This window comes from Salvelinus namaycush, unplaced genomic scaffold, assembly GCF_016432855.1.
Source record: "Salvelinus namaycush isolate Seneca unplaced genomic scaffold, SaNama_1.0 Scaffold811, whole genome shotgun sequence".
Classification (NCBI taxonomy): Eukaryota; Metazoa; Chordata; class Actinopteri; order Salmoniformes; family Salmonidae; genus Salvelinus; species Salvelinus namaycush.
This window is the reverse complement of record NW_024061544.1, coordinates 19795-33371: the sequence shown is the minus strand read 5'-3', so window position 1 is coordinate 33371 and position 13577 is coordinate 19795. Positions and strand designations below refer to the sequence as shown.

Below are 13577 nucleotides of genomic sequence, written 5' to 3'. Positions count from 1 at the left end.
CTGTAAATATTGCAGATTGTGCCTTTAAAGTCATTCACCCCCACTACTCATTCAGGACCCTCCCTCTGTTCCAGCTGTCATCAGTGTCCTTGGAGTTTCTTTAACAGTATTGATGTTGCCTGACAGTGTGTGTGTGTGTGTGTTGTCAATACAGATAGTGGATCAATACTCTGCAACGTTGTATGAGGTCACCTCCCCTCGCTCGCCAAACTGTTTAATCACAGTGAAGCAAAGCGTATCCTAAAAGAATCACTAGTAAACAGTAATGTCTGTAATTTGACTGTATGCGTTCTGATAATGAAATGATCAGTACATCAACATACAGAAACTTTAATGACAGGCAACACCATCATTCATTTACTGAGATCTGATTCAAAGCATAGCAGGCATTACCTTTGACCTTATTAGTTTAGTAATCTTCAATCACAAAGCACCCCGTCATTTAATCCCATATCTTTATCTGACCTGTCAACTGTGAACTTCCCCACTGGCAGTAGTGAATGTGAGTGTTGCCAGGGTAACTTCAGATCAACACTGTCAAAGCCATGAATAAAATGGATTAACTAAAAAAATGTTTTTTTAAACTCAGTCAGAAAAGTAATGTTTAAAAAAAAAAACTTTATTAACACTTTTCTCATTCAAAGAAATAACATACAAAAGATCCAAAGTAATTTCTTTCTACATTTACAGAGCATAGGTTTTTGCTTCAAAAAAACAGAAACAAATCCTACTTGTACAAAGTGAACAAAACCATCAATCCCCTGCAGTGACAATGTGCCAAACGGTTCCAGCAATAAAGAAAACATTCTTCATCATCTTTCAAAACAAAGAAAGTCTGTGCAAAGAAAGAACGCATACCAAAAACACGATGTGAGTGAGTCTCAAAATGGCACCCTATTCAGTGCACTACTTTTGACCAGAATCCTATGGGCCATGGTCAAAAGTAGTGCACTACGTAAGGAATAGGGTGCCATTTGGGAGACACACCCATGTTGCTACATTAATAAGGCAAAACCCTACAGATAATTCACTTGGGAAGCTTCCTTGGTAAAGTGATTGTAGATAGAAAAACAAATATATTCCACACAAGAAATAAATCAAAAAGGCTTTTCAAAAAGCAGCCAGTATTGCACTGATAGACTAGTACCCTTTAATAATGAAATCATAGGGAACTCACTAGTTGACCACATAAAAACAGAAATACTGATCACAGAATACACAGTAGTGGCTGATCCCAGATCTGTTTGTGTTGTATAAATAACTTCTATGGTCTGGGTTAGTGATGCAACACAAACAGATCTGGGATCAGGCTAGAAAAACAGCCTTAGCAATAAATAAAATCACAGATGACTTACTGAGTACATCTTATTTTTGGGGACCTGCATTTCTGCGGGTTCCTGTTCATATGGGATAAAATAATGAATGGATGGAGGTCATGGAGTTCCGTTTGAATCGGGTCTTTTTTCTAAGGGAGGGTCATTCAACCATTTCTCTTTCCCTGTCAAAGTTCTGGTTTGGTTCCAGAACCCAGCTACACATGAAGAGAATAATACTGGGCTTATCGTCAAGACTTACCCACAGCGGCATCCCAAATGACATGCTATTCCCTATATAGTGCCCTACTTTTGACCAGAGCCCAAAGTAGTACACAACATATAAGGAATAGCATGTCATTTGGGACGCATTCCATCTCTACATCAGAATGCTGTGCTGTGCTAGGGTCGGGCTGCTTCCTACCCCTCAAATAACTTCTCATTGGCATGGAAACCATAGGAACCACATGGAGAACAAACAACTAAACAGGAAACGAACAAAAAAAAAATGAAACGCGTTTCACTCCATTAGAACCATAAAATGAGATTCTCAAAGCTTAAAAGAAACGGTTTAAAAATGTAAATGAAAGTTTAAAACTGAATGACTATCTACGTTGCCTTACTCCTCTCCTAGAACACAGAACGTCCTCGTATTGTACAAACGCTGCAGGTTATGAACCCAATAGATAATTCACGTTCTGTAGACCAATATGGAGAAAAAAACACAATCAAAAACTGTGAAATAAATCAAAATAGCGCCACTAATTCAGATCAGATCAACTGATGAAATTAGATTAAAACTAAATAATAATACGCAATAAACCTAAATCTAAAATGGAGGGGAAGTATTAAAAAAAATCCCAAGTCCATCATTGGTTTAAAAATAATCCATATCATTGACAGTGTGGAGTGGAGAAAATACCACCGTCAGGTAGAGTGGCAAGGTGAAAACAACACAACAGAACCCAATGCTGTTGGAACTGGACTGGGGTGCTTCCCAAACTGCACCCTAATCCCCATGTAGTGCCAGGGAGCCATTTGGTACACAGCCTGGGAGTGGTGAAGTGGTTTTATGTCTCTGTGTGGTAGATGTTGTTGGAGTCGTGTTGGGTGTTGGTATTGCAGTAGTCCTTGGTGTGGCAGGTGTGTCCTAGACCACACATAGCTCTGTGGATGGGGCCGGGGCTGTCGTCGCCATCGTGAGAGGTGGTGGTGAAGTTCAGAAGACTGGTGCAGGTGGGGAGGTAGACATGCTGCACGTGTTCCACCTCCGACCGACACACCGGACACGACTGGGGAGAGGACAAAGGAAGAACATAAAACATTTGAGGTACAGGACAAGTACAATACATTCTGTAGACAGTAAGCACATTAAGAGGTCGAGTTGTGCATGCAGATCCACAATGCTACAGAAAGCATGAACCACCACCAGCCCTGGGCTGCAGAATGGACCAGGTAGCCAACCAATCATATTTCAGACACCCAGAACACCGACCAACAATACTAACCAGTCTGTCAAAGTGATGGAGCAGGGATAGTGGAAACGCACTCCATTCTCATTTAGCCAGTCAATTGTATTGAAGTCACGTAAAAGCCTGTTAATTAACCAACCGGGTCCTCCAGATCAAATTACCCACGATACACTCTGTTCAGACATATCTAGAAGATGGTTAATAGTGTTTTAAGGGGGCGGCCATCTTGGAAAGTGAGTACATTTTTGGGGGGGAACATCTTTTGTTCTCTCCCTCTCCCCTCAATGTGTTTGTGCCTAGCCATCACATGACACGTTTCCTTGTGGATTTAATGGAATAGAGATTTGTTGGCCTGCTGCCGGCAGCTTTAATCCACAGCCACTAATTCACCATCTGAGACGGCAGTTCAAGCAAAGTTGGGCACATTTAGGAGATTAGTGGGTGGGACAATCAGGTTAGCTGCATGAGCAAAACACTGGATCGTTTTTTTAAAAGCCTTAAAAGTGATGAGAGTGACTCAGGAGAAAAGTCAAGTATTCTCCTGGAATCAGAACGCTCTGACACTCATGGTATTACACAGCTAGAACCACAGAGTCTGGACAACCACCACTAACACAGACTGTGGCTAGGTTCCAATACTCCTCAACAGCTTCCTTCCTTCCCAAGTGTTCTTTCCTACAATGGCACAAAGGACCGGATGGGTTTCTGTCCTACTGCTGTAGTGTATTAAGACCAAGCTGAAATACGGCCTCGTGAAAGATGAGAAAGGGAAGACATTTAAACCCAGTGAGACAGCTGAGTATTCTGGGGGTTGACGGAAGTGGTGGTATCCAAATGTCTTGACCAACGGTCTACTTGACCAAAAACCAACAACAACTAAATGAATGTGCAGAGATGAAAGTGTTTTCTGGAGTCCTTCTCTATCATTGATTGGTAGTAGCTTCTCAATGTAGCCAAGACCACCATGCAGGAATTAACATGTGTGTTGAGATCATTTTCAACCAATTACAAGTAGTCACTTCTATCTGGGTCTCTTCACCTGTAGTTGGTTTGCGCAGGTCTGGCAGCACACCATGTGTCCACAGGGGCAGAAGGCTGAGTCAATCTCCTCCACACAGCACAGCATACACAGCAGAGCTTCTCTGAGTTTCTCTAGTCTCTCCAGCAGCGCCCTGCTCTGCTGACAGCTCCCACAGTCCTCTCCCAGCCCCTCCTCCTGGCCACGCAGCGGACTGCGCCCCGACGGCGTCCTCTCGCCGCCCGCCGCCATGATGCCGGCGTTGTAGAGCGTCCGGCGTGCGTAGTCGTAGACCTCCTTGGAGGTGCGACGGATGTCGAAGACGTACTTCTTGCCTAGGTTGATGTTCTCGTTGAGAAAGAGAGACGCCAGGTGACCCTTGAAGTCACGGCTGTACTGCATCATCACCGCACTGGTCACCGTGTCACACCTGGGAGGAGAGAGGGAGACATTACTAACCAGGAAGTCACGAGGATGAAGAATCAATCTCATTCTGTGTTCATCTGTCAACTGAATGTTAGACACTATTTTCAAATCAATTGATTTCTCCATTGTCCACATCTCTTTTGGCTTTGAACCTATACAAGGGTTGTGGTTAAATGGTATACAGCTAAGGTAAAAATGTTGCATGTTTGAGTCTGGGAGAATATTTGCATTCTGGCTAACCCTAACATCCTGTAAGTTCTCCTAACCTGTTATGTAAGTTCTCCTAACCTACTAGAAAAAGTCCAATCTGTCCGTAGCTGTATACCATCTAGTCAAAACCCTTTAAAGTGGGTTGATCATGTTCAACAGCAGAACGGGACTGTAGAAATCCTCTACACTGACAGACACTGTTACTGCTGTAGGTTCTACAGAACAGGCACATCTGCACAAGCTGAGGAATACGTGGTGAAAACCCCCATACACAATAGAGAGGTAATCTATGGTCCTTTGTGACTATTGTAAGACAATCTTTGCTAATGCACAATTGAAAACAGCTGACATCCAATTTTCCAGGAAGAAGCACTTTTAGTTGAATTAATATCAACACTAAGACTGTCTCTTCATGTCCTGTAGTGCCTACGGCTTCATCAAGATCAGGACATGTCCTGTACTGCCTATGGCTTCATCAAGATCAGGACATGTCAAAGCACACTGTGAATCTGTAGATGAGGAGGCAGTTTGTTGACGACACTAAGGACCAAAGCACACGGTGAATCTGTAGATGAGGCAGTTTGTTGACGACACTAAGGACCAAAGCACACTGTGAATCTGTAGATGAGGCAGTTTGTTGACGACACTAAGGACCAAAGCACACTGTGAATCTGTAGATGAGGCAGTTTGTTGACGACACTAAGGACCAAAGCACACGGTGAATCTGTAGATGGGGAGGCAGTTTGTTGACGACACTAAGGACCAAAGCACACTGTGAATCTGTAGATGAGGCAGTTTGTTGACGACACTAAGGACCAAAGCACACGGTGAATCTGTAGATGGGGAGGCAGTTTGTTGACGACACTAAGGACCAAAGCACACGGTGAATCTGTAGATGGGGAGGCAGTTTGTTGACGACACTAAGGACCAAAGCACACGGTGAATCTGTAGATGGGGAGGCAGTTTGTTGACGACACTAAGGACCAAAGCACACGGTGAATCTGTAGATGGGGAGGCAGTTTGTTGACGACACTAAGGACCAAAGCACAGTCTCAGTGAATGTGTACAACTACAGATCCGGATGCATATTCAGGGAGCAGAACCATGGTAAAACAGAGCAGAACGTTGAGTCTTCAGAAACACCACCGTTTAAGAGATGAGAGAATGATACCTAACTGGACTGAAATGGGGAAGTGTAATGGTTGACTGGTTGACACCCCCTAGGCAGTATAAAGTCACGCCAGACTGGTTCAGGAACTCTTTGTGTATTCAGAAGGTTATAGAGTCAGGTGAGTAAGTGATCACAGACCATGTAGGGGATGGTAGTGTAAACAAACATGTGGTCAACACATTAACATGACAGTGAAGCCCTGTCAATGTGTCTGTACTATACTCAGAGGCTCTCATTTTAACTCTACCAAATGGTTTGCGGAGAAGTCAGTCCCTTAGGTTTTCATCATGGAACATGTGATCAACGATGCCTTTGATCAGTTGGTGATCCAATCTAACTCCACAGATCCAATATGATGATTATATGCAGAGTGTACAATTGGACTGCATGTATTTGTGTTCTGGCTTCCCACAAGGTAACCCTCTCCACTCGCCTGTAGAAGGCGTGTGTCTCAGTGATGGCCCGGTACAGTCCGCTTGCTGCCCGGTTGCTGATCAGCTTGAATAGCAGAACCACACTGTCGCTGGTATCCTTGGTCACCGTCAGGTAAACACTCTTCCCTGACTGGGTGGCTGTTTGGATTATAGGATAGCTGATCCTAGAATGGATGAAAAAAAAGCAGAATTTAGAAACAGTATTCTTTCACCTGAAATCCTGTAATATTACACCCTATCGCACAATAATAAAACAAATATATAATTAAAGTTGCATGATGACAATCTCAGATTTCCTGGAAGGTAAAGTTAGCGGGTCAGATGGACTTTACGCTTCATACATATGGACGGTACAGTAAAGGTACAGTATTTATGGACAGTAAAGTTAGAGTATTTATGGACAGTAAAGGTAGAGTACTTATGGACAGTAAAGGTAGAGTATTTCTTGGAGGCAATCTGAACTATGTACAGTAGATTGTGCATTGTGCACTATGCAACCCACATGCCAAGCGCTCTGGTGACATTGTTCTGGAAGATATGTCAGTGTTCTGACTGCACTAGAGATGGCGCAGTTGGTTATGGTGAAGACCCTTCATTTACCTGTTGACCAGGCTCAAGTCCTCTTTACAGACAGCGATACCTTCAGGGCGTACCCCTATGGCCAGCCTCTGTCCCTCTGCGTCCCTGGCCCAGTGCCACTCCACCCCGTAGTGCTCCAGGCTGGACACCAGCTGCAGGGCCTGGTACTCCACTGACCCCGGGCTCTGACCCTCCAACGCCTTGTGCTTAGAGATGATACTGTGGTCGAGAGAGAGAGAGGGAGATGGCAGTGTTACTATTGGTTCACATGCAGAGCCTCATTGCTTCAAAGGGTTCACACAAAGAGCCACTGTGCTTCAAATAGCTAATGTTCTGCATTCATTTCCTGGGAGGGCTGTGAGAAAACGGTAGAGAAACATCTTCACACAACTGAGATAAGTGACAGACTGCTGGTAATGAAGTCATGAACATCACTACCCATGGCCATCTAGAAGACATGAAGGGTTCTAACACCAGCCATACAGTCAATCCAGCAGCCAGGATGAGGTTTAAACCACTGCTACAGGAATCACTCAATGGCCAGTCAGTATGTCAGTTGCACCACAAGGCAAGCACCAAGGTCCCAGATACTACAGACAGCACCAAGGTCCCAGATACTACAGACAGCACCAAGGTCCCAGATACTACAGACAGCACCAAGGTCCCAGATACTACAGACAGCACCAAGGTCCCAGATACTACAGACAGCACCAAGGTCCCAGATACTACAGACAGCACCAAGGTCCCAGATACTACAGACAGCACCAAGGTCCCAGATACTACAGACAGCACCAAGGTCCCAGATACTACAGACAGCACCAAGGTCCCAGATACTACAGACAGCACCAAGGTCCCAGATACTACAGACAGCACCAAGGTCCCAGATACTACAGACAGCACCAAGGTCCCAGATACTACAGACAGCACCAAGGTCCCAGATACTACAGACAGCACCAAGGTCCCAGATACTAGACAGCACCAAGGTCCCAGATACTACAGACAGCACCAAGGTCCCAGATACTACAGACAGCACCAAGGTCCCAGATACTAGACAGCACCAAGGTCCCAGATACTAGACAGCACCAAGGTCCCAGATACTAGACAGCAGACTGAAGCACCAAGGTCCCAGATACTAGACAGCAGACTGAAGCACCAAGGTCCCAGATACTAGACAGCAGACTGAAGCACCAAGGTCCCAGATACTAGACAGCAGACTGAAGCACCAAGGTCCCAGATACTAGACAGCAGACTGAAGCACCAAGGTCCCAGATACTAGACAGCAGACTGAAGCACCAAGGTCCCAGATACTAGACAGCAGACTGAAGCACCAAGGTCCCAGATACTAGACAGCAGACTGAAGCACCAAGGTCCCAGATACTAGACAGCAGACTGAAGCACCAAGGTCCCAGATACTAGACAGCAGACTGAAGCACCAAGGTCCCAGATACTACAGACAGCAGACTGAAGCACCAAGGTCCCAGATACTACAGACAGCAGACTGAAGGGAAAATATCTTCATAAGAATTCCATCATATCTTTATGAATCCTATTACCCCGGGAGGGAGGGAACTCATATTTCCATAGTTCTACAGAGACCTCATGTGATGGGGATTGAGATTATAGAGAGGAAGGAAGGGTCCTTCCTGAGCGGTCAGTCTGTCACCCAGAGAGCAGATTTTATAATATAATCTCATCATCCCCTTATCTGAGCAAAAAATAATAAGGGAATCAATTACTATAATGTAATGTGAGCCTCTGTCCTGTCCTGCTAGCAATCCTCTCATCACTATGTGTGCAGTGTGAATTCAAGTGTATGAACTGAGCTATTATTGCCCTAGCATTACTCATGGACTGAACCTCGCCCCCCCCCCCCCCCCCCTCAGTTCCATAGGAACCTCGGCCCCCCCCCCCCTCAGTTCCATAGGAACCTCGGCCCCCCCCCCCTCAGTTCCATAGGAACATTACTCATACAGCTATACGGGGGTACTGATGTCGACTCCCAACAACTGTTTCTGTCTATGAAATGCATCACCAATACATTTCCTCTTACAGACAGCTTGGCTGTTCGGAAACTTTCACAACAGTGATAATATTTCCCTGCTGTAATTTCTTTACTATGGTAAAATGATCCGTATGTATGCATTTTATTATTGTTGTTGGCTCACAGTCATTTGAAAGTGGTTTACAAATTTAATTTGAGCGCAGCTGTAAATGGTATCACAAAATGAGTTAAACACAGTACAGACATTGGTTAAGTCTTCCTCCAAAGACAAAAGATTGATTATGAGGGGCGAGAACGTCTAGAACATCACCCATAGTGCAATAGAAGTTTGCTATCGGCAATTACTCAAAACAACAGGGCTGACGGAAATCACCAAATGGGTTATTATAATTGACAATACATTAACAAGACAACTTCATGTCCATATTAGCCTGATTAGAGCCAGTCCATTGGCATTTACATTTCCCCTCCAATTATGATGTCAGGACGATCAATGTTTGTGTGTGCTTGTCTTGCATGTGTGTCCTAGAGTGTGTGTGTAAACACAGCGATAGAGCGGTCCTCCTCTGACCTAGTATGAACAGTCCCTAGTTTAGCTTGGCCTCCGCCCAAACTGTCGGGTTTCTCAAACTGTTGACTTAACCAGTCAACGAGCTGCTGAGCTACGCTCTAATCGCTGGCTTGGCTCTCCCAACCATGTTATTGTTATTGTACAGACAGAGACAGAGACAGAGACAGACAGAGAGAGACACATAGACAGAGACAGAGAGAGACACAGAGACAGAGAGAGACACAGAGACAGAGAGAGACACAGAGACAGAGAGAGACACAGAGACAGAGAGAGACACAGAGACAGAGAGAGACACAGAGACAGAGAGAGACACAGAGACACAGAGACACACACAGAGAGAGACACAGAGAGAGACAGACACAGAGACACAGATACAGAGACAGACACAGAGAGAGACACAGAGACAGAGAGACAGACAGAGAGAGACAGAGACAGAGACAGAGACAGAGACAGAGACAGAGACAGAGACAGAGACAGAGACGTGGGCTTTATGTGTTGGAGGTGGAAAACAACTTCCGGGTTGGGCTTCACAGAAAATATTAATAAGTCAATGTTTAACAATGTTTATCAAGTTATAATCCTTGTTTTTCTGTCTGTATAAAAGAACATGGCTCAAGTCAGATCAAATACAGTTGAAGCCGGAAGTTTACATATGCCTCAGCCAAATACATTTAAACTCAGTTTTTCACATTCCTGACATTTAATCATAGTAAAAATTCTGTCTTAGGTCAGTTAGGATCATCACTTTTAAGAATGTGAAATGTCAGAATAATAGTAGAGAGAATTATTTATTTCAGATTTGATTTATTTCATCACATTCCCATTGGGTCAGAAGTTTACATACACTCAATTAGTATTTGATAGCATTGCCTTTAAATTGTTTAACTTGGGTCAAACGTTTCAGGTAGCCTTCCACAAGCTTCCCACAATAAGTTGGGTGAATTTTGGCCCATTCCTCCTGACATGGCTGGTGTAACTGAGTCAGGTTTGTAGGCCTCCTTGCTCGCACAAGCTTTTTCAGTTCTGCCCACAAATTTTCTATAGGATTGAGGACAGGGCTTTGTGATGGCCTCTCCAATACCATGACTTTGTTGTCCTTAAGCAATTTTGCAACAACTTTGGAAGTATGCTTGGGGTCATTGTCCATTTGGAAGACTCATTTGCGACCAAGCTTTAACTTCCTGACTGATGTCTTGAGATGTTGCTTCAATATATCCACAATTTTCTTTCCTCATGATGCTGTCTATTTTGTGAAGTGCACCAGTCCCTCCTGCAGCAAAGCTCCCCACAACATGATGCTGCCACCCCCATGCTTCACGGTTGGGATAGTGTTCTTCAGCTTGCAAGCATCCCCCTTTTTCCTCCAAACATAACGATGGTCATTATGGCCAAACAGTTCTATTTTTGTTTCATCAGACCAGAGGACATTTCTCCAAAAAGTACAATCTTTGTCCCCATGTGCAGTTGCAAACCGTAGTCTGATTTTTTATGGTGGTTTTGGAGCAGTGGCTTCTTCCTTGCTGAGCTGCCTTTCAAGTTATGTCGATATAGGACTCGTTTCACTGTGGATATAGATACTTTTGTACCCGTTTCCTCCAGCATCTTCACAAGGTCCTTTGCTGTTGTTCTGGGATTGATTTCCACATTTCGCACCAAAGTACGTTCATCTCTAGGAGACAGAACACGTCTCCTTCTTGAGCGGTATGGCGGCTCCGTGGTCCCATGGTGTTTATACTTGCGTACTATTGTTTGTACAGACAAACGTGGTACCTTCAGGCGTTTGGAAATTGCGCCCAAGGATGAACTAGACTTGTAGAGGTCTACAATTTTTTTTCTGAGGTCTTGGCTGATTTATTTTGATTTTCCCATGAGTTTGAAGGTAGGCCTTGAAATACATCCACAGGTACGCCTCCAATTGACTCAAGTGATGTCAATTAGCCTTTGGGAAAGCTTCTAAAGCCATGACATCATTTTCTGGAATTTTCCAAGCTGTTTAAAAGGCACAGTCAACTTAGTGTATGTAAACTTCTGACCCACTGGAATTGTGATACAGTGAACTATAAGTGAAATAATCTGTCTGTAAACAATTGTTGGAAAAATTACTTGTCATGAACAAAGTAGATGTCCTAACCGACTTGCCAAAACTATAGTTTGTTAACACAAAATTTGAGGAGTGGTTGAAAAACGCGTTTTAATGACTTCAACATAAGTGTATGTAAAACTTCCGACTTCAACTGTACCATTCCCTTTTCAAATATTGATTTGTATGATTTACAGTCTTTTCACAATGTGTAGGACAGTTACCTGGCGAGAACTCAATAACCCTGCTTGCTTTGGTGAAATTCCCTGTTAGGTGTTCAGTTCCATGCCTGAACAGGTTTGGTCCCTGAGAGAGAAAATCAAGTGGCTACATGGTAGAAACATGGGGAAGAGAGGGGTGTGTCTCTGTAGAGGGGACCTTGTGAGCATGTGTAGTATGCTCCAAAATGGCACCTTATTACCCATCTAGTGCACTACTTTTGACCAGAGCCTATGGGGAAATAGGGTGCCATTTCCTTTCCATCTGTTGCTCATCTCATGTTGGGTGACATCACGTGGGACAAACTGTTGTTTGAATTGCAAACCAACCTCGGCTCCATGGTAGAAACATGGGAGGGGAACATGTTTTCTTTCTGTACAGCGAACCTCGTGACCATGTCTTTTCTTTTAGTTTCCTCTTAGTCTGTCTTTTGTGCATGGCGACTGACACGTGGGCATGAGATTCGAACTTTGTTCCAATTACAAAGCAAACAATTTCTGGGGACTTCCAAACTCTGCTGCTGTCTGCAATGTCAGTGTAACTGATATCAGGTTCCCATGGCACTGCATGTTTCTGTCAGCTGCACACGACAGACTGATTCATATTCAAAAAGGTAGGCTAAGTAGAGGGAAATGTTACGGCTTGGAGCAACTCATGGGTTAGGGTGCAAATCCTAGAACCTATTTTACACCTAATTGTTTATTTATTTTGAGCAGCTACCATGTGTTATTGGGAATAGGAACACAGCTAAGTCTAGGTAACACTGATGGTAATAAATGATGAAAGGTTTGACGTGTTCTGGGATGAATTTTCAAACATTCTGAATTGGGACGGGAAAGGGAATATTCCTCTTTGAAGCACCTGATTGTTAGATGTCCAACCGATGTTTGATGAATCATTAACAACACATCTGTCACTTGGTTCAGCTAGATGTTGATACTTTCATATCATAAGCCTCTAATAACATATCTGTTCACTAAGCCAGCCAGCGACCTTGTCAAGGGTAGCTTTGCTTTCAATATTTCAACCGTGTATTCATGTCCTGCAAACTCCATTCAATTAGCACAATGGCTAGAGCTTCAACCCTGTTTTGACACGCCACAGGTGTGTGTGTCTGTGTGTGTGACACATTTTACTATACTTGTGAGAACCAAAAGTACTCACAAGAATAGTAAACTAACTAAAATTCAGAAGTGAGGCCATTTTTGCCAGCTATTTCAAGCTTAGGGTTAGGTTTAGGGGAAAAGTGAAAATAGGATCTTGAATGGGAATCAACTGTTGGTCCCCAAAAAGTCCTCAAGCATAGTAAGACATAGCTGTGTGTGTGTGTGTGTGTGTGTGTGTGTGTGTGTGTGTGTGTGTGTGTGTGTGTGTGTGTGCGAGCCTTCATGTCCCCCAGGTGTCCCCTGGCCTTACCTGTTGACTGTTGCCGGGCAGGGTTCGCTCCCACACAGCTCAGAGTACCAGTACTTGGCTGTGTTCTGGTTGTAGTCTCTGAACTCGGCTTGGGCCAGCAGGGCACTCAGCTCCTCAGCCTGCCCCGAACACATCCTCAGGTGGCCGCTGTGGAGGTTCTCCTTGACCTGCATGAAGAACACATGTCTGGTGGAGGGAAGAGAGAGGGAGGGAATGTTAGACATGAACTGGAACAGGTAATGATTGGAAAGGAGTGGTGCACAGGGCCTGGAACCAAACAGGTAGTGATTGGAAAGGAGTGGTGCACAGGGCCTGGAACCAAACAGGTAGTGATTGGAAAGGAGTGGTGCACAGGGCCTGGAACCAAACAGGTAATGATTGGAAAGGAGTGGTGCACAGGTCCTGGAACCAAGCAGGTAGTGATTGGAGAGGGGTGGTGCACAGGGCCTGGAACCAAACAGGTAGTGATTGGAAAGGGGTGGTGCACAGGGCCTGGAACCAAACACGTAGTGATTGGAAAGTAGTGGTGCACAGGGCCTGGAACCAAACAGGTAGTGATTGGAGAGGAGTGGTGCACAGGGCCTGGAACCAAAAAGGTAATGATTGGAGAGGAGTGGTGCACAGGGCCTGGAACCAAACAGGTAATGATTGGAAAGGAGTGGTGCA

General features: G+C 44.5%; 1 protein-coding gene across 2 annotated transcripts in view; it reads right to left on the bottom strand.

The window, feature by feature from the left end:
• Window positions 1-598: 598 nt before the first annotated feature.
• LOC120042927 (E3 ubiquitin-protein ligase MYLIP-A-like) overlaps window positions 599-13577 on the bottom strand; it is a 32206-nt gene continuing 19227 nt past the window's right edge. For both annotated transcript variants that reach the window (XM_038987689.1, XM_038987690.1), the window contains 5 exons: window positions 12912-13097; window positions 6645-6842; window positions 6044-6208; window positions 3825-4233; window positions 599-2605 (listed from right to left, as the gene is read on the bottom strand). In XM_038987689.1, coding sequence (XP_038843617.1) covers window positions 2384-2605; window positions 3825-4233; window positions 6044-6208; window positions 6645-6842; window positions 12912-13097 — 1180 coding nt within the window. In that variant the 3' untranslated portion in view covers window positions 599-2383. The remainder of the gene's footprint in view (window positions 2606-3824; window positions 4234-6043; window positions 6209-6644; window positions 6843-12911; window positions 13098-13577) is intronic.